The following is a 20,614-nucleotide window of genomic DNA, read 5'->3' on the forward strand; positions in this document are numbered from 1 at the left end:
AGGGGAAAATCGGAGCGGGGGAGGTTTATTTGTGATGCATGTGGGGGGGGCATTGATCTTTGTCACTACAGACCTAAAGTTTAAGATACCTCCTCTTTCTCCTTGCAGAATTCATCATGTATTATTTTCGCTGCTAGGCATGCCAGTGCTTCTACGGTAAGCAGATCTTTCATTCCTTGTGGGTTATACAGGGGAGATGAGTTTAGCTGCTCTAGCCTCCTGGCTACATGCAAGACTACTCCAGGAACATCCTAAAATTAAGAATATAGGATGGCCAATGTCTCACTTTGTTTCACTTGTACTTAAGGAAACAATCCAATCCATTTTGCCATTATTCCTCCTTCGCTCTTTCTTCTACCTAGGGGTGTACGAACCCCACTTACCAGTCTGCTCTGGGGTCCGCTGGGGGTGGGGAGGTGATCCATCCCACCCCCCAGAATCCTCCCTGGCTGGTTCCGCACTGTGGCAAGTCCGCGGAGCCGCCGGCCAGGGCCATCCGCAGCCGGACTTCCGTCTGCTGCCGGGCTGCGGCTACAAATGGTGTCCGGCATAGGGGATGCCATTTGCGTCCTTGCCCTTTGCCGTGATTGGCTACGTAAATATTTACATAGCCTATCACAGCAAAGAGCAGGGATGCAAACGGCGTAGCAGACGCCATTTGCGTCCCTGCTCTTTTTGTGATTGGCTATGTAAATATTTACGTAGCCAATTATGGCAAAGGGCAGGGACGCAAATGGCGTCGGCTACGCCGGAGGCCATTTGTGTCTGCAGATGGCTGCGGAATGAAGAGGATGGACCCGGACCAGCTGGCGCCAGGTAGGGTCCATCCCAACCTTAGTTTGCGGGGTGGCGGGGGGAGCAGTCCGGTCTGCTACGGACTCCGGGGATTCTTTAGAATCCAGCCTCATTGGAGTCCGTGGTGGATTGGAGCCAGTGTGGTGTAGTGGCAAGACTGTTGGACTAGGAGCTGGGAGATCCGGGTTCTAGTCCCCACTCGGCCATGGAAGCTCACTGGGTGACTTTGGGCCAGTCACACACTCTCAGCCCAACCCACCTCACAGGGTTGTTGTTGTGAGGATAAAATGGAGAGGAGGAGGATAATGTAAGCCACCTTGGGTTCCTTGCAAGAGGAAAAAAGGTGGGGTATAAATGTAATAAATAAATAAATGTAATAAATAAATTTCTCCGCATCCCTACTTCTACCCCGTTCTTTTTCTAGGGCTGGGCTACTGGTATTGACTTACTGCTTTACTTGTCGCTTTGTGTAAGATCTGACTTTACCTTTTCATTTTCAGAATCTGAAAGATGTCCTTGCAAACATGGTACCCAAGGAACAAGCAAGACTTAAAAGCTTCAGGCAACAATATGGCAGCACAGTCATCGGTCAAATCACTGTGGATATGGTGAGTTCTGCTGGCATATTGGTGGCAGGGCTTGAGAGTACATTGGTGTGTAAATATCCTAGTCGTTGTATCCCTGCAGGAGATTAAATCTCTACCTGCAGGCTGCTACCAGACGAAAGGAGTTATAAAGAAGCCTCTGTTCTGTGCGCCATTTAGGCATGTTGTCCTCTGGTTCAATGTCTTGAGGGAAGTGGTGAAGTGTGGACTATTCCAGAGATGTCCCTTGTGGCTGCTTTAAGTTGGGCCACTAGCGTGAGTTCTAGGCAAAGGATGGTGAGGGTGGTTTGAGGGCACTTGTGTCGCTGGAGCACATCTTAGAAAGAAAAGGACATGGAAAAGGTGACGTGTCTTGGTGCCAGATGGCATGATTTGCATAAGAACTCCAAGATTCCGCCCTTCGCATCTCACGCTAAAGGCTGTCAAGAAACAGCAGTAGAAATGACCTCTTCCTGGGAACTTGGAGAGCTGCTGTCAGTCTGAGTAGTACTGGCTAAATGAACCAGTGGTCTGCCTCATGTAAAAGACAGTCCCCTTGCATTCTTGTGAAAGCAAGTACTTGTTGAGCTCTTGTGCTCAGCCTTCTGAGCTGGAGTGAGAGAGGCACAGTAGATGTGGAGCCTGCTGCTGCACGGATTGGTCCTAATCGGGCACGTTGCACCAGAGCAATCCAAAGTTTGCAACCTGTATAAATTTGGCAAATGGAGCAAACTTTCTCAGTTTCTCTTGCATAATCTATTCTGAAATGTCTACTGCTTTGCCTAATTCTGCTTTTGCTCATCAGAGAGGCAAGGACTGCTACAGAGACTGCAGTCCCTCCCTTGACCATTGGAAAACTTGTTTAGACACCTCTTTGACTTCTGAGACTTCAGCTCACATTGCCCAGTGACTTTCAAGCATACTTCTACAACCACAAGGGCAAGAAACTGACCTTAGTAAAAAAATGAAAGCTGATATTCTCAGTTGAATTCTGTGTTTGTAACCACATTCTGCAGGTTCTTTGTGCTCCTGCAGAATTGTGGCATGGTCCCCATGACTGCAACTCAATCATGTAGCTGAGCACCAACTTAGTGCATGTCACAGATTCCCATTCTGGTTTCCTGATTTAGTTTTAGTCTGATTTTCTTGTCTTTGACTATACACACTCCTGAATCTGCCATACTGATTAGCCTGACCCTTCCTGACAGGGAGTCAGCTATGCCAGATCCAGCAGCAAAATTCTTATCCACTTACCAGAAGGATCAGATCAAACGTCCCAGCCCTAATCCATGAACTTCAAACTTCATGCAGTGAATTGCTCACCTCTTCCCATTGATGGCAGTCATTTATACTGCACTAATGGAAGGAGTTGTATATCCCCAGCTTGCTTATCCAGTAGGGATAGCAAGGTGTCCTAAGCAAGTAGTGTTCTAGAGCCTCTGCTCAAGGTGCCCTGTAATGCAGAGGTACATAAGGGTAGACAACATGACCCCAAAGCTGTAATATTTCCTATCTCAGGTGTAGAACCTCAGACTTGAGGGCCAATCTGGGGTCCCAGTCTGGGATCCCAATCGGGCCCTCCAAGGTTCCCCAGATGGCCACCTCCCCTTTTCCCCAGGTGGTTTCCCTGCTTTCGTGCAGTTTGTCCCCCATTCTAAAAGGTTGAAATGCCTCCCCGAAGGCTTAGTGACTGGCAAGAAGAGCTTTAAGCAAAGCCTAGTATTTTTGGCCTCACTCCTTTGGCCCTGCCCACCACTGGAATGTGGCCCCCGAGAACTTATCCGAGACTGAATTTGGCCCTCAGACTGAAAGAGGTTCTGCACCCTTGTCCTAGCTGATACTACCCTTTGGGGTAAGGACTTCATTCTTGTACACCTGCAGGGTGGCTGGAGTAAAATTAACATTTCATTAACTTCCCAAAGAGTCCACTTGTTATTAAGCAATGTGGTTGCATTACAGATTTTTTTTTTCCAATTCAAGACTTTCTCCAGTGTATAGATGCCAAATGGGCTTCCAGATTTGTATTAGCCCCAAGCTGTGCTGAGCAATCTCGGTTTTGCTTTGGCGCCCACAGTAGCAAGGCTTTCTGAGTGCCAGCTGGAAAGCTGTGGACTCTGTTCTTCACCCTGATTGAGGCCAGAAGGAAGCTGGTAGACAGGGAAGTATTTAAGCCAAAGCCAACTTCTTAAGAGATTTTTCACTATGCCTCCTGCTCTCTCTGGAGTGCTTGAAGAGGTGACAATCAGTGTGGAATAAAGCTACCATTTTGGCAAAACAGGGCCTTGAGAACAATTCTGCATAGGGTTCCTTGCATAGTACATTAAGACTGAGGACCAAGCAAGCACACTGCAAAGTGTGAATTATTCTGGTTGTTGCAAACTTTGGGCTGTACTAGAACTTGGATCACCTTCAAGCAAGCGAGTAGGGAAGCCTGAGAAAACTAGGAGGGCTTTAAGAGTTTTAACAGCAGTGCACAAGTCCTCACCCCATCTCCGTTAAATGTTATGTACGATGGCAAGTCCAATATTTTCACTCCAGCAAGGAACTATGCAATATATCTTTTCATAATATTGACATACAGTATTCATAAACACACAGATCAGTTGCGTATGTAGCATATACACACACTTTATAACATTCCCACACAGAATGTAATTCTGTGTAAGAAATAACATGCAGGCTATGGGCTGATTCGAAGGTAATGCTAAATTGTGAGAACAAGCAACACTGAGCCCTGGGCTTGCATGTTCCCCTCCTTACTCCGTCATGGCTATGGGGAGGTGATCAGAAGCTTCTGCTTCTGCTTTAGATGAACTAAAGTTTGCTGTATTGTCCAAACCCTAAACTGTGGTTAATCTTAACTATGATTAATGGAAATAAACCATGGTTTATGAAGTTGGCTTGTTTCTGCTAATCATACTTAAGATTTAATCACACTTTAGGATTGGAATGACATGGCAAACTGTGGTTAGTCTAAAACAGAAGTGAAAGCTTCTGATGTCATCCTTGCAGCCATGCTGGAGGAGTGCATAAGCACAAGGCTCGTTGTATCTCACTCCCATAAACTATGGGTTGGCACTATGTCCAAACCAGGTTATGTTGCTGATGATCATGTCATGTCTGTGTTGCATGTGTGTAAGAGTGTCTTGGGAAGCTTAGTGTGCGGATACTACACAAATCTGAGGGGAGAAAAGTGTGTGAAGATTGTTGCATATTTTCTACAGGGAGTGTCTTTCATATAGGTACCTAGTAAATGTGAAGCGGCACATTTGGGTATCTATATGAAGAAACGGTGAAGAAACTTTTCCTGGACACTGGAATGTGGGTTTCCTTGATACAGAGCATAGATTTTGGGGGAAACACATTCAGAGTATCTGCTACCCTGGATAAGTGTATCTGAGTTGCCCACTTCAAGGGTGGGCAGGGATCGTGCCGCTTTGTGCATCTGAGATGGCTTGTGTGTTATGGTGGAGAGACAAGTTTCTCCATTCCTCTGACTGGTTCTCTTTGTCCCCAGGTCTATGGTGGCATGAGAGGTATGAAAGGACTAATATACGAGACCTCTGTGTTGGACCCTGATGAGGTAAGGCAGCCTGAGCTTGTAATAACACTGATCTGGTTGTATAGCCTGTCCATTGAGAAGTGAATTCTTACCGTGTTTCCTGCTTTGTTTTTAGGGCATCCGTTTCCGCGGCTACAGCATTCCTGAGTGCCAGAAGCTGCTGCCCAAAGCCCCTGGAGGTGCAGAGCCCCTACCTGAAGGGCTTTTCTGGTTGCTAGTGACAGGAGAGATCCCCTCTCAAGAACAGGTGAAGAGACAATGTCCTGGGTTTTCAGTACAGCAGCCCTCTGATTGCAGAGATGGCTGGGAGGCTGCAGCTTGTACCTTTGGCCTCCGAAACCATTGTGCAGCCTGTTCTAAGAACAGGTGGAGGAAGCACTTGAGAACCCTGTAGAGTTGAGTGGGATAGCAAAGAGAAGGGAAGGCTGTGTAGAGCTTAGCGCCTATTTCTTCCTGGTCATGGAGGTGGAGTGTCATGTTTCCTTTGTTCAGGTCAACTGGCTGTCTCGAGAGTGGGCCAAGAGAGCAGCCCTGCCTTCCCACGTGGTGACCATGCTTGACAACTTCCCCACCAACCTTCACCCCATGTCGCAACTCAGTGCCGCTGTTACCGCCCTCAACAGTGAGAGCTCTTTTGCCCGCGCCTACTCTGAGGGAATCAGCCGGACCAAGTACTGGGAGGTAAGCATGGAATGGGAAGATGACTGGAGGGTGTGCAGCCTGTCCTTCTGCATGTGTAGAAGAGGCTGTGTGAGCTAGTAAGGGCTTGCTTAGCAGGTTGCGGGGGGGTGTAGGGGGTGGCTGCGGACTTTTCTTCTGTAGCATCTGATTGAGGCCATCTAGAGGTAAAGTCTTGAAGCTGCAGGTTGCAAATGTAGCCGGCACTCATAACCACTTGCATCAAAGTGGTGCTGTACTTTATTTATATGCAGGAAATATAGAAATCTGCATGATCAGGATTGTGCCATAGAGCTAGAATGTAGTGTGTAGTACATAATGTGGTCACACTCGTGGAATTACAGTTCCTTGGGTCTCTTTTTCTTTATGCTGAAAATAAAAGCAATAATCTTATTGCTCATTGTTTCAAAGATACAATCCTGACTGTCAGGACGATTCCTGCTAAATGTTTTAGAATGGCAGGAAGTCTTTCTGAAGCTTCCATTAGTCAATGGGTGGCAGTGCTTAATGCATTGCAGCTTAAGGTACAGCTATAGCAGTAGCAAAATCTGAGGACTAGTTTCTCCAGAGTCCCCTTTATTGGACCCGGAAATGGGAAATTTACTGAATGAAAAGCTGCTGCCAGGATTATTGAACACCCTTCATCCTAGGATTGGTTTGCTAATTCCAGGTACTGGTAAAATTGCCAAGGTTGGAACTGTGGGCGCAGTCCTCCCTAGCTCTGTTTATAGAGGCAGTACTTGCTGCAGAAAGAGAAATCTAGACTGTGAAGCCTGCCAAATCCTGACCGAGTCCTGCCACATTCCAGTGTTCCAGTGGGGAGCACGCCAGCCCAGTTAGCTTTTGTTTCATGATGATCGTCTAGGTAGTGCATGATAAAAGGACCAAGCAGCTCAATTCTGCATGAGAGCTTGGTCCTCCACATGTGGAATCCAGCTCTGTAGCTGTCCTGGCAACATGAGGCCTTGGGCACGATTATATGCGCCTCTGGCCTGTCATAAAATGTGTGTGCACACCCTCAGCACCAAAGTGAAGAGGCTTTGGTCCAGCTTCACAGGCCGTTATCTGTCACAAGGCATTGCTGTCTGGATTTGGGGGGAGTGTGGGAGAAACGGTGGTAGTTCTGCTGTGGCTGTCCATTAACCTGCCCAGCCCATGTACTGAAGTTGGGTGTCTAGTATAGAAAAACCCAATGACAGTGCTAGGAAGGCTATTTGGGAGACTTGGTTCCCGTCTCACATTTGATGTTGTCATCTTAAAGCATAAAAATCCCAGTGACTGGAATGGAAACTGACCATTGTATCACCAAGGTGCGACAAAATGTGACTATCTGGTTTACTTGAGCATAAACACCTCTGCTGGCTTTCCCTTCCGCCATGTCTTTTACTCCAGTAATTTCAGGATGCTTCGGCTAATGGATATTTCTCTGCAGTATGCATGTGCTGGGGGCAGCAAGGGTGGGATTTGTCATCTGAAATTGCCCCATATCCAGATGTCTGCTATATGTGGAAAGCTAGAACATCACAGAGAACGCTAGGACTGTTTGAATGATTTTGGGCTTCTCCTCATGAGACTTTTATCCTACGATTGAGATTGGTTACTCATGGAAGTTTGCCGGTCCTTTACATGATGTCATCAACCTCCAGCACCTCTCCTGTGATTTCCAACCATTTCTGCAGCTTAACTTGAAATGGAAATAATGAGCTAATAAAAATAACCATTTTGAATTTGTCTGTATAAAGAGGAAGTGGCACTATAACGATATCTAGTAGCAGTATCATGAAACTTATAGAATTCGCAGATAAAGGGGAAAAGGTGGTCGGGGAGAGGGAAGCGCATGTAAAGGGCCAATCTTAATCCCACAAAGAATCTGGAAGCAGAAGCCCTGGAAAAATTGCAGGATTAAAAACCCTCTGTGCGGAGAAGCCCTAACTCTCAGCCTAAACTGCCTCATGGGGTTATGAGGATAAAATGGAGAGGAAGAACCATGTTAGCTGCCTTGGGTTCCTTGCTAGAGGAAAAAAAGGTGGGTTATAAATGTAATAATAAAATAAATAAAGTACTGCTACAGTCAGGGCCAGAAATATTGGAACAAGGGTAACTGTTTTGGCAGTTGGCCTCTGTACACCACCACATTGAAGCTGAAAGGAAAAACACCCAGATGGGAGCGAAGTCAGGACTTTCAGCTGTAATTCAAGGGGTATAACAAAAGTGGGGCACTAACCATTCAGGAAGGACAGCCAGTGGCATACACCGCCCGCCCCCCCCATCGTTGGTAGCTCATAAGTAATGGAACGAATGGCTGACAAGCAGCTGCATGGCCAGGTGTGGCCTCTTTCCTGGGTGCCCCATGACCAATCAAGCAGAGAAAAGGCCTGGAGGTGGTTCTGAGTGTTACATTTGCATTTGGTAGCTGTTCACTGGAACTCCCAACATGAGGTCCAAAGAGGTGTCCATGCGAGTGAAGGAGGCCATCATTAGGCTGAGGAAACAACATAAACCCATCAGAGAGAGAGCAAAAACAGTGGGAGTGGCCAGCACAACAGTTTGGAATATCCTGAAAAAGAAGGAATTAACTGGCAAGCTCAGCAACAGCAAAAGGCCTGGAAGACCACGGAAGACAACTAAAGTGGATGACTGCAGAATGCTGCTCGTGGTGAAGAGGAACCTTTTCACAACATCTAGCCAGGTCAAGAATGTTCTTGAGGAGGTAGGCATGTCATTGTCAACATCTACAGTCAAGAGATGGCTTTATGAATGTAAATACGGAGGCTTCACAACAAGGTGCAAACCACTGGTAACGCTCAAAAACAGACAGGCCAGATTAGTCTTTGCCAACAAACAGCTAAAAAAGCCTGCCCAGTTCTGGAATAAGATTCTTTGGACTGATGGAACCAAGATTAACTTGTACCAGAATGATGGGAAGAGAAAAGTATGGAGAAGGAAAGGAACACCTCATGATCCAAAGCGTACAACATCATCTGTCAAACGTGGTGGAGGCAGTGTTATGGTATGGGCCTGTATAGCTGCCAATGGAACCGGGCCATTGGTGTTTATTGATGACCTGACTGCTGATAAAAGCAGCAGGATGAATTCTGAAGTGTATAGGGCTATACTTTCTGCTCAGATTCAGCTGAATGCTGCCAAACTGATAGGACGCCGCTTCATATTGCAGATGGATAATGACTCAAAACATACAGCAAAAGCTACCCAAGAGTTTCTCCAGGCAAAGAAGTGGGATGTTCTTCAATGGCCAAGCCAGTCACCTGCTCTCAAACCAATAGAGCATGCTTTTCACTTACTGAAGACAAGACTGAAGGCAGAAAGACCCACAAACAAGCAGCTGCAGTAAAGGCCTGGCAGAGCATCTCGAGGGAGGAAACTCAGCCTTTGGTCATGTCCATGGGTTCCAGACTTCAGGCAGTCATTGACTGCAAAGGATTTTCATCCAGGTATTAAAGGCGATCCTTTAGTTTGAAATGATGTTGGCTTGTTCCATTACTTATGAGCCACCAACGATGGGTGTGTGTGTATGCCACTGGCTGTCCTTCCTGAATGGTTAGTGCCCCACTTTTGTCAAACCCCTTGAATTACAGCTGAAAGTCCTGACTTCGCTCCCATCTGGGTGTGTTTCCTTTCAACTTCAATGTGGTGGTGTACAGAGGCCAACTGCCAAAACAGTTATCCTTGTTCCAATATTTCTGGCCCTGACTGTATGACATGAAGCCCACCCTTGGGGGTGGGAAGTGTAATTTTGCAGCAGTAACATGAACCAGCCCATAATGTAAGGGCGCACCCTCCATCTGGAATCTGCAGAAGTGTTTTATGAGATGGCTCTGCCCAGTGGATGACAGGAATAGAATATAAAGGGAGGAGGGGTGGGGACCTGTGAAGAAACTTCTCTTGGACACTGTTCCCCCCCCCCCTTTAAAGATTTAAAAGCAGAAATCATATTTTAAATAAAAGCCAAGAGTGCAAATCTGGGGCAGAGAGTGATACAGTTATTGATGTTGGTCCCCTAGCTATGGGCACATAGGGTCGTCCTTACCACTACTTTGGTTTTGGCTTCTGAGCTTACAAGAGGTGCTAGCCTCATATGACTTTCCACAATCACGAGAGCTAGAAACATGTTCAAATTCTGCATTCTTTACAAAGGCTTTTGGAAGACGAGGCAGCTATGCTTATTAGCGTTCCCAGGGCATCTTATGCATATGAGAGAAACAAGAATCTTGTAGCACCTGAAAAGACACACTTATTATGGGATGAGCTTTCGTAACTAGAGTTCGCTTCATCCATGAAGGCTTATGCGTGCAGTTACAATACAAAAGAATCCTACCACTGACCACGGTATCCTCCTGGACCGCCTGGAGGGGTTGGGCATTGGTGACACCGTATTGCGGTGGTTCCGGTCCTTCCTCTCCGGCAGGTACCAGAGGGTAGCACTGGGAGAGGAGGTTTCAGACCCGTGGCCACTCACTTGTGGGGTGCCACAGGGTTCCGTCCTCTCCCTGATGCTATTTAATATCTATGTGAAGCTGCTAGGGGCTATCATCAGAGGTTTGGGGTGCGGTGTCATCAATATGCGGATGACACGCAGCTCTACCTCTCGTTCAAATCTTCACCAGGGTTGGCCTTAGAATCCCTGTCCAAATGTCTGGAGACGGTGAGTGGCTGGATGGGGAGGAATAAGCTGAAGCTGAACCCTGACAAGACTGAGGTACTTTTGGTGGGAGACAAGAGGAGGTTGGGGGATGTTGACCTGCTGTTGAATGGGGTAAGACTACCCTTGAAAGACCAGGTCCGCAGCCTGGGGTCATTTTGGACTCCCAGCTGTCCATGGAGGCTCAGGTGTCAGCTGTGAGCCGGACAGCGCTGTATCAACTCCATCTGATACGGCGGCTGTGCCCCTTCCTTCCCGACCATCTGCTCCCATCAGTAGTACATGTCCTGGTCTCCTCTCGTTTAGACTACTGTAATGCTCTCTGTGTGGGGTTACCCTTGAAGACGGTTCGGAAGCTGCAGCTGGTACAGAACGCGGCAGCTCGCCTGATTAAAGGCAGCCGCTGGTGAGATCACATCACTCCAGTACTGAAGGAGTTGCACTGGTTACCAGTTGTCTTCCGGGCCAAATTCAAGGTGTTGGTTTTGACCTTTAAAACCCTATATGGTTCCAGCCTAGCCTATCTTAAGGAGCGCCTCCAGCAACACCAGACAGGCCGCTTAACAAGATCAGCCTCGGATGGCCTTCTCTCTGTCCCATCAGCCAGGACAGCTAGACTGGTGGGGACGAGGGAGAGGGCCTTTTCTGTGGTGGCCCCCACTCTGTGGAACTCCCTCCCTAGGAACTCCGTCATGCCCCCTCTTTAATGAGCTTCTGCCGTGCATTAAAAACGTGGTTGTTCAGGCAGGCATTTGGGGTGGGTTAGGGTATTTTAGAAAATGTTTTTACTGTAGAATTTTATTGTTTTAAACTGTTTTATTATACGCTGTACATCACCCAGAGTGGCTAGGTGACCAGCCAGATGGGCAATTAATAAATTTAATAATAAATAAATAAAATAAATCCTGCAGTAGACTACACACATCCCTCGACCTTGGGGCTGGGATTGGTGTGGGAAGACCCCTGTGAGTGGCTCCTAACCTTTATGCCCCTCTCTCCTGCTGTGCCTTGCAGTTTATCTATGAGGACTCCATGGACTTGATTGCCAAGTTGCCATGCATTGCTGCAAAGATCTACCGTAACCTGTACCGTGAGGGCAGTAGCATCGGTGCCATCGATCCTGCCTTAGACTGGTCGCACAACTTCACCAACATGCTGGGCTATACTGACCCCCAGTTCATTGAACTTATGAGGCTCTACCTAACCATCCACAGGTAAATTGTCTGTGTGGCAGACGTGAAACTTCTTGACTACTGCTTAAACCATCTGACTTAGTGGACAAAGTAGCAGTTACGGGAACTCTGCGTGAAAGTGACAATGTTATACTTGAGTTCTAGGTTCCAAAGGAAGCAAAAGCCAAGTGTAGCCAAATGCGTATCCTGGATTTTAGAAAGCCAATTTTAATAAACTCAGAACAGTGATAAGTAAGGTCCCATGGCAAGTGACTCTAACAAGAAAAGGAATCCAAGATGGGTGGGAGTTTTTAAAAAAGGAAATTCGAAAGGCACAATTACAAACAATTCCAACAAAAAAAAAGGTGGAAGACAACAGAAGAAGCCAATGTAGCTCCACACAAAGCTTAGAGATGACCTGAAAACAAAAAAGCACACATATAGGAAGTGGAAAGAAGGCCAAGCAACAAGGGAAGAGGACAGGCAGGGATGGTGTCAGGAAGGCTAAAGCTGAGAATGAGCTGAGGGTAGCGAGGGATGCTAAAAGCTTTCTTCAGATCTCCCTGCCCCTACAGTGACAGACTACAAGCAGCTCTCCCTGTGCTATTGGCCATGCTCAAGGGCACCACATTGAGGAAGCCTGGACTAAAAGCATGGGAATGCTGCTGTTGAGCCTGTGGCAAGTGGGAAGTTCTGCTCCTAAAAGAAAAGGTACAGGCCTGCACAACTTTTGACCCACCATGCCGAACACAGCCTGTGCACATTGTTGCCAGGCATCTGTTGGACACCACTGCTGTGTTTGTAGTCCCAGGCAGGCAGCAGAAAAAGGGGGTTCGCAGTGGGCTGCCAGTATGTGGTTGCCAGGCTGTGTTCTGGCTTGGTGGTAGCTCATAAACTATGCAGGGCTGGAGTGTGGGCTCCTTCTTTTTTCTTTTAGGAGTAGCTTTTGCTCAAGTCTCAGAATCCCAGATGAACAACACATGTTTGGAGATGCATGTTATTATCACATGATTCAATGTACATTCTAAAAGCAAATGTGTGAAGTGGTCCAGGATTGCTAAGAAGTGTGTGTCAAGTGTTCAGGACCCTTCGGAGAGCTGTGTTCAATACTGAGTAGTGTTAATATGCTAAAGTACTACATGTTACTTTGGTTGATGCAAATACTGGCTAGGAACATGGAATGAATTCATTGCATGTGGTGTTGTAGTCAGCCTTGAGGCCTCTTTTTTGTTCAGGGGAAAGTGTTGGTGAAATTCTCAATTCCTTAGTTGTAATTGGCCAAGTGCATGCAAAAACCAGCCTCAGTTTATTGGCACTCTGCTTTTTAAAGAATTTAATATCAAGTTTCGTTCTTTCTATCTTTTGTTCATTTAGATGTTTAGATGTGGAGCAGAATACAAATGTTGTAAATAAATAAAAAGGTCATTTAGGCTCTGTGTACAGTGATAAGCCGGCTTATTCTCTGCTGACTCCCCCCACTTTCCTGTTCCTGCAGCGACCACGAGGGTGGCAATGTCAGCGCCCACACCAGCCACCTAGTGGGCAGTGCCCTCTCCGACCCTTACCTGGCTTTTGCTGCAGCCATGAATGGTCTGGCTGGGCCCCTCCACGGTCTTGCGAATCAGGTAGGGGGGCTCATGGCCCAGCCATGCTGGTGAGTCTGGTGTTGCAGGGAGAGCGTTTTGGGTAGCTTTCCCCCTTCTTGTGTGTCATCAGCAAATCTCACGGGCTTCTTGCAGGAAGTGCTGGTTTGGTTGACGAACTTGCAGAAGGAGCTGGGCGAGGATGTGTCGGACGAGAAGCTGAGGGATTTCATCTGGAACACTCTGAATTCTGGCAGGGTGAGTGGTAGCATCCAAACCTCTCAGAGACAACTGAGGAAAGACATGTTTGGGAGAAATGAGGGATTTGGTCTGCAGGGTGTGCCAAATTTTGCCAAGTGAGGGCAATCTAAGATGGGGAGGCGCATTGGTAGAGCCCGTGCTTGGTTCGGATAGCAGTTGATGGGGAAAGACCTCTTTCTGCTGGATAGCCACTGCCAGTCAAAATACATCGGGGTGGGGAACCTCAAGCCCTCCTGGGGTCTCAGTCTGGCCCTCCTGGGTTCCCCAGAGGGCCAAGCCCTTTCCCCTGGCTCCATCCCTTTTCCCCAACCACTAATTGGTCGGTGGTTTCCCAACTTTTGTGGATTTTTCCCTCCATTCTAAAAGGTTGAAATGCCTTGAGGCTTAATCACTGCAGGAAGGACTTTAAGCTACAGTCTGCGAGTGTTTTTTGTACTTTGATCCTGTCCCTTCTCCCTTTGGCCCACCCCCTTTGCCTTTGGCTCCACACATCACTGGAATGCAGCCCCCGAGAGCTTTTCTGAAATCAAATTCGGCCCTTGGGCTGAAAGAAGTTCAACATCCCTGGAGTTAGACAATACAGGACTAGATGAAGAAATATTCTGATCTGGTATAAGGCAGCTTCTGATGTGCCTAAAATGTTTGGAAGTGTTCAGCAGGCAGGTGACATGTGGACATGATGGGTTGGGGGTCAGGAAGCTCTACTGAAGAACATTCAGCTTCTGAGTTCGGATGAAGGATAGTTAGGACCAGGCCTGTGTGTTAAAGAAAAACTATGATTCTGCACCAAGATAAGCTGTGTTATATGACAAATCTATAACTGTATCCTATATAAACTATGCCTTTGTGTATAGCTTAATTTTGCATAATTTGGTTTTATGAATAAGACAGGGGCCAGAACTGTGATCATTGGAAACCTCATTCATGCACGCACAATCCCCGCTCACCTTGGCTGCTCCCTGAGATTTCAGCTGGCAATTCCCCCTCCCTCCCTCTCTCTCTCTCTCTCTCTCTCTCTCAAGCATACCTTTGCAACCATACTTTGCTTTGTTTTAAATTAAAAAACAACAACAGAGTGAGCAAGGAAATGGACTCAGGAAGTGGAATTCTGCCTGCAATACCACATCCTTCTTTTCCTGTCCTCACGTGGAATTGTGGCATGCACAGAGCCCTGATGCTTTTTCCCGTCCCTTTTTTCTTCATTTTATAACCAACACAACTTTAGGACTTTTAGAATACCAGCTCACACTTTTCAGTCCTGTGTTAGACATTTATCTTGCCCTTTTAAAAAATAATAATAAAAATACCTTGATTGTGACTGCAAGGAGTGGCCAAAATTGGCAGGTGAATGTAGCGACGGATAATCACTGTTCTTCTGCAATAGCCACTAGAAATGAAAGCACATGCATTTGTGGAAGAAGACTGGACTTGGTTACTAGCTAGTAGATTCCCGGTATAGTGATGGTTTCAGTTGGTATAGAAATGGGGAGCAAAAAAATCAGGTCAGCTGCTGGGAGTCACCATCACTTGGGAGGGGGGGGCGTGGCAGGGAGAGAGGAGAAAACAAGTGATGCAAGGCCAGTCTGTGCGATGGACCAGTGGGGCACTTCTCCTAGATACCAGCCATGAGACTATAGCTAGGATGAAGTAAAGTAGAAGACAGGTATGGTGGACTAGACACAGTCTCTGTGTTTTAATAATCTGTGTGTTTGTGTTTGTGTAAGCTGTATGTGTTAAGAATGTAACACTGAGGCAGGGAAAAAATAAAAGCGAAAAAGTACAAATGCTCTTGGTTTAATATACAGTTTCTTTTCATTCCAATAAATATTTTGCTGCATGAGCTTTAGACAGCTCTGGGGCTTGCTGTCCATTTAATGATGCAGAGGATGAGGAGCTGATAGGAAGCACCTTACAATGACCCACAGCTAGGGTCATGTTTTAATGGGGGTATATACATACACTGACATAAACGTCTGTATTCATCCTTTCTCTGATATATAAATAAAGGGTCATGATTGCAGCATTCAAGTCTTCTGGCAAGGTGTAGATGTTGACAGCTATGAACTAGAAAGGAATATGTCTACCTGTGTCTTTCCCCCCTGCTGCATCATGCCCAGTAGTACCTACCAGGTGCTGACAACTTCTTGTGTTGTAGGTGGTTCCTGGCTATGGCCACGCAGTGCTGAGGAAGACAGACCCCCGCTATGCCTGCCAGAGGGAATTTGCCCTCAAGCACCTTCCCAAAGATCCCCTCTTCAAGCTGGTGGCCCAGCTATACAAGATAGTTCCTAACGTGCTGCTGGAACAGGGCAAGGCCAAGAATCCTTGGCCCAATGTGGATGCACACAGTGGGGTCCTGCTACAGGTGAGTTGCCAGCTCTGGCATCATGACTGCTGCAGGGTGGAATTGAAGCCCTGTTCTTCCTGAGCAGACATGCGTGCTGGAATCTGGGTCCTGCCAGTCTCTTTCTGTCCTCTAACGCAGGCACTTAAAAGTATCCCGGCAGTATGAACAGCAGCCGCGACGTAATGGCAGGACAGTTTTATGATGAAGAGTTGCAGATTGTGAACCTGTTGTTGAGCATTCCAGAAGAGGGAGAGCCAGTCTCTCTCTCTCTCTCTCTCTCTGTCTGTCTGTCTTGCACTAATTGACTGAAGACTATTAGCGTTTCCTGACTCTATGCAGGGGCCTTCCAGTTTCTCTTATCAGTTAGCCAGAAAAAAAAACCCTGATTGGATAGAAACAGCAGCAACTTGGTGTGGTGGACTTTGCCTATGGCTGAGTGGGGCCTCTGTGCATTAGTCATGCCTCTTCAGCATTTACCTTGTTACACCAAGTCAGTCACTCCTGCTCCTCTTAGCAGTGGCTTTCCAGGTTTTTAAAGCTACAAGGTGGCTGCATGTTGTCGATATACTTGTCTTCATTTCAGCTACAGGAGTTGCCCAGCAAGGGTGAATCTGGTCGTAGCCCCAGGTTGACTTGTGCACCGTGCTCCTTGATTGCAGAAGTCCCGTGTGCACCTTGTTTGCTTATGCAGTTTGCTGCTCTGGGTGGTGCGGAAGCAACCTTATGCGCAGTCTATGGCAAAAAACTGTATTTTCTCACATCACAACAAACCTCTTACCTTGGCAGCACACAGCTCTTCCCATTGACATCAGTGAGCCCAGTTTGTTTCCCCGCAGAGAGAGGCTGAACCAGCTCCACAATGGCTTACAGGTGGTGGAGGTCAAGCTTCTGTCCTTGGGGAAACTGGTTCCATATGGATAGATCTGCAGTCCGTTGTGCAGTAGCTTTTCAGGACATGTACTCCGTTTGTGGGTGATGAAGGCCTTTGGGCCTGGCTGTTGCTCTGCACAAACTAGAACACAGGCGGGCAGCTTGCGGCCCTCCAGGTGTTTTGGCCTAGGACTTCCATCAGCCCTAGCCAACTTAGCCAATGGTGAGGGCTGATAGGAGTTGTAGCCCAAAACATCTGGAAGGCCACAAGTTGCCCACCACTGTTCTAGGATGTGCCCAATACTCTGTGGCTGTATATTGTAGGGGAAGATGAATAATGGCAGGCAGGCTGCCTGAATGGTTTGTTTGCCATTTCCAATTATCTGGTTGGGGAATTCTTAAGCATCTGCAGAAGGCAGTTTCAAAACTCTGAATTTACAGAACCCAGGCAGGTTGTTGTTAGTGTGGGCCTCCCTCTAGTGGTGGCCATGAAGCCCTACAGATGCCTGTTCTGTACAAAATCCATATAGTGTAATACCTTTATTAGGCTAACTCAAATCACAAAAATGCAAGCTTTGAAGATACCCAGATCTCTTTATCAAGCAAGATGTAACAAAAGGCAGGTTAGAGGTTGGGGGATAGGAAGGGGTCGGTGGGAGGCTGACTGGATGATGTTGTCAGGACTTTATTACATTTAATAAATAGCTAAAGCTCCCTGGGCAGTTTACAAAGATTAAAAACCTTAAACATACAGTATTGCACATAATATAAAAACATTTACATACGAACATAAACAGACAACACACACACACACACACACCAATAAGAAATCCCAGGACCCGGTTTAAAAACCTTACCAAATGCTGCCAAATGCCTCAAGAGTAGAGGAAGGTCTTAACCTGGTGTCGAAAAGTTAATGATGTTGGTGCCAAGCAGGCCTCACTGGGGAGAGTGTTCCATAATTGAGGGGCCACCACTGAGAAGGCCCTCTCCCTTGTTGACACCTTCCGAGCCTCACTCAGAGGAGGACCTTAGATAATGAGCGTAGTTTATGGATAGGTTCATGCTGGGAGAGGCATCCCATCAGTTACTGTCTGTATCTTAAGAAGATATGGAGGAGGAGGGGTTGGAAACACTCAAACTGGACTCTGCCGGGTCATGTAATGGTTTCGCGTTTCAGTGCCCCTAGGACCATTGAGAACAAGAAAGCAGCAGACAAATGTAAATCCCCCACTTTTGAAAATATAAAATCCAGCTGTTGATCAAAACTGTCTCAATCCAGGGCGAACCAGAGCGGTTCCTTGATTGGTGGAAAACCGAAGTAAAGTTCAATTAGGCTGTCTTTATATTAATTAGCAAAGCTAGAGATAAATGTATATGTTATGCGAAGTACAAAAGAGTCAGTAAAAGCCAATTTGGGTTGTTTTTACCTAGTACAGTTATGGTTGATGTAGGGTGAGGCTGAATTCCTAAATGACTGGGATTTGGGGAGTGGGGGTTCATTTCATGTTTGAATAAAAGTGAGTGTGTCTCTCTTCTGTAACTGGACTAGCTTGGTGGTGGGGGTCTGGAGGCATTTTGAAGTTCGATTATGGTGGTCTTGAGAAGCCATTAGGTACGAAATTGGGCAAATCACAAAGAATAAGGGGATACACAAAACCAGACCGTGCCTCTGAGTTAACTGGGGATGGGTGGGACATGAGGTGTATTTCTCCCTGGTGTATATGGGATTGTCTCTTGCCTTCTTTGGCTATCCTCTAACCACGACCCCCCTCTCTCTCCCCCCCCTCCCCCCACAGTACTATGGCATGAAGGAGATGAACTACTACACGGTGCTGTTTGGGGTGTCTCGGGCTCTCGGCGTTCTGTCGCAGCTCATCTGGAGCCGGGCACTGGGCTTCCCCCTGGAAAGACCGAAATCCATGAGCACAGATGGGCTGATGGTGCTCGTGGGTGCCAAGTCTGGATAAAGCAAGGGATGTGGCGAGGGCTAGCAACTGAGGGAATGATAGAGACAATGCAACTTTTTGTGTTTGTTCCAAGGGCCTTGAAAAGATCCTTCCTTAGAGGCACTGACCATCGCATTTTTTCAGGTTATTTATGGGGTAAATTCAGATAAAAACTAGATACTTATTTCCCCCACCCGACCCCACCCCTGACCTTAAATACCACCTAAAGTTAGATCCCTGAGTGCAGGGCCCAGGCCAGCTCTTGTTGCTTTCCGGCTCAGATGCCGCTTCCTTATTGCCCCGTTGCAGGCCAGGAGCAGAGCATCCTGCCCCTTTTACAATCATGTCATATCACAGGCTGCTTTGTACCATTTGTATCACCTTCCAGCTCTATGCAGATAACTTGTTCTGCATTTGAACAATGTCCTCCTTTTTAAGCTGGCTTGGAGTGCTGCTGTTTTGGGGGGCGGTGGAGGAAGGATGGCTCTCTCCCTTCAGATGTCCAGACTTCTTCCCCCTTTGTATATTCTCCTGCTGTTACTGTGACGCAGTGGGTGGGTGCTCTGAAAAGGTAAGAGCAAGCAGGGCTGCAGCTTGAGCCATGCTCCATATTCTGGGTAAGGATCGCTCACCTCTTTGTCTACCAAAGAGGGGCAGTGCTGCCTTTCTCTCCCTGGGCCCTCCCCAGATTGCCACAGCACTTGATTGCCCTGACTTGTGTTGGTGTGCACAAACCTCTGATCTTCAGTGAGATGGTGCTTTGTTCCCAAAGGTGGAGTTGTGGTGAGCTTATTCTTCTGCCAGGGACAAATATCTCCTTGTCTCCTCCTGTTTGGCCTGAGGGGGTGAAAGCAGGGTGCCTGCTTTCTCTCTCCTCCTCTCCCTCCCACTTGAAAAACACACACACACAACTTCAGCGTCAGTGCTGTGGTAATGAAAAGGTGGGGTAGGGTGGTCCAACTATTTAAGGTGTTAACATTTCCAAAAGGGCAGTTGTGGCACTAAATTGGCTAGCCACAGTTTAGAGAGCAGTGATAGTGAAGAATGGAATCTCCTGGCCTCCTTTCCTCTCTAGAAAGGACTTCATACACTCCTACCAATGTTTGTTTTCTTTCTCTGTGTGTTTGTGTGAGACTCTTTGACCTATAGCCACAAGAAAAGGAAAGACACCCCCCCGCCCCCATTCTAAGTTGAAGGCACAGTGTAAGTGGCTGTGTAAGCATCAGCGTTCCGTTTGCAAACTTCGGGTGGTTCTGTACAAACTGCAAAATAAATGTTTTTATTAACAAGTTACGTTAGTGGAGTCTGTCCCTGTTTCTCAGTGTTGTCTGCAGGCCTCACTGGGCTCTAGTTTCGCCCCTGAGGCTTTTGATCATTGCTCCCAGTGGCTGCCTGCCACTCCAGTCTTAACTGCTATATTTCCTGGAGTTGCTACCTGCTGTAGGAAGCCAGTCTCGGAGAGCCAGCTCTGGAGGCTAGAGCAGCCCCTGTGAGAGAGCCCTGTGATCCTCTGAGTATGCTGTGGCTGCTGAGAGGAGTGCACTGTTTTTCTCTTTAAGAAGTGAGCGCAAAACAAAGTTGATGATGGAGGAGAGGGGAACTGGTGGGCCATATTGTTTAAACAAAGGGTTGGATCCAGACTTAAGCTGAGTCATCTGTGCTGGCAGGAGTAGACTTCCCCACCTTCCCACAGCGGCCCCCTGAAAATGCCACACACAGTCAAGAGACCCTGCTGAATGGAGCGTGCGGGAGGGGGATCCTCCAGAATCAGGTGGAGGGACCTTCTGTGAGCAGAGCCTGGATCCAACCCCCCCCCAAAATTATTGCATTGAAACAAAAATAAAATAATTAAGCAGATTGAATTAATTCAATGTTCCTTAATTACTTTAAATGAAATTACATTGATTTACATACACTGTAAACTTGGAGGTGTGGTAGAGGGAATGTTTGAGGAAAAGAAAGCAATGGGAAATTGCTGCTGAGGTCTCTAACAAGAAAGGTAATATGAAATGGGTGTGTGTGTGTGTGTGTGAGTGAGAGAGAGAGAGAGAGGTCCCCAGGTCCCCTGGCAACACAGGATTTGGTCCTCGGGACTGAAAAGATTGTGCGCCCCTAATATAAATATTCCTAAATTTCTTAAATAGGGGGAAGTC

The 20,614-nt window shown here is 47.1% G+C and overlaps 1 protein-coding gene across 1 annotated transcript in view; it reads left to right on the forward strand.

The window, feature by feature from the left end:
• CS (citrate synthase) overlaps positions 1 to 20,325 on the forward strand; it is a 43,030-nt gene extending 22,705 nt beyond the window's left edge. Inside the window, exons 2-11 of the mRNA XM_084837090.1 lie at positions 109 to 156; positions 1,296 to 1,403; positions 4,897 to 4,962; positions 5,057 to 5,188; positions 5,434 to 5,622; positions 11,294 to 11,493; positions 12,947 to 13,076; positions 13,191 to 13,292; positions 15,451 to 15,660; positions 18,312 to 20,325. Of these exons, the coding sequence (XP_084693216.1) occupies positions 109 to 156; positions 1,296 to 1,403; positions 4,897 to 4,962; positions 5,057 to 5,188; positions 5,434 to 5,622; positions 11,294 to 11,493; positions 12,947 to 13,076; positions 13,191 to 13,292; positions 15,451 to 15,660; positions 18,312 to 18,482 (1,356 nt within the window). The 3' untranslated portion in view covers positions 18,483 to 20,325. The remainder of the gene's footprint in view (positions 1 to 108; positions 157 to 1,295; positions 1,404 to 4,896; positions 4,963 to 5,056; positions 5,189 to 5,433; positions 5,623 to 11,293; positions 11,494 to 12,946; positions 13,077 to 13,190; positions 13,293 to 15,450; positions 15,661 to 18,311) is intronic.
• Positions 20,326 to 20,614: the final 289 nt, after the last annotated feature.

The sequence above is a fragment of the Heloderma suspectum genome, chromosome 2 (assembly GCF_057233095.1).
Source record: "Heloderma suspectum isolate Gila_16-S chromosome 2, 16-S_ref, whole genome shotgun sequence".
In the NCBI taxonomy this organism is placed as follows: domain Eukaryota; kingdom Metazoa; phylum Chordata; class Lepidosauria; order Squamata; family Helodermatidae; genus Heloderma; species Heloderma suspectum.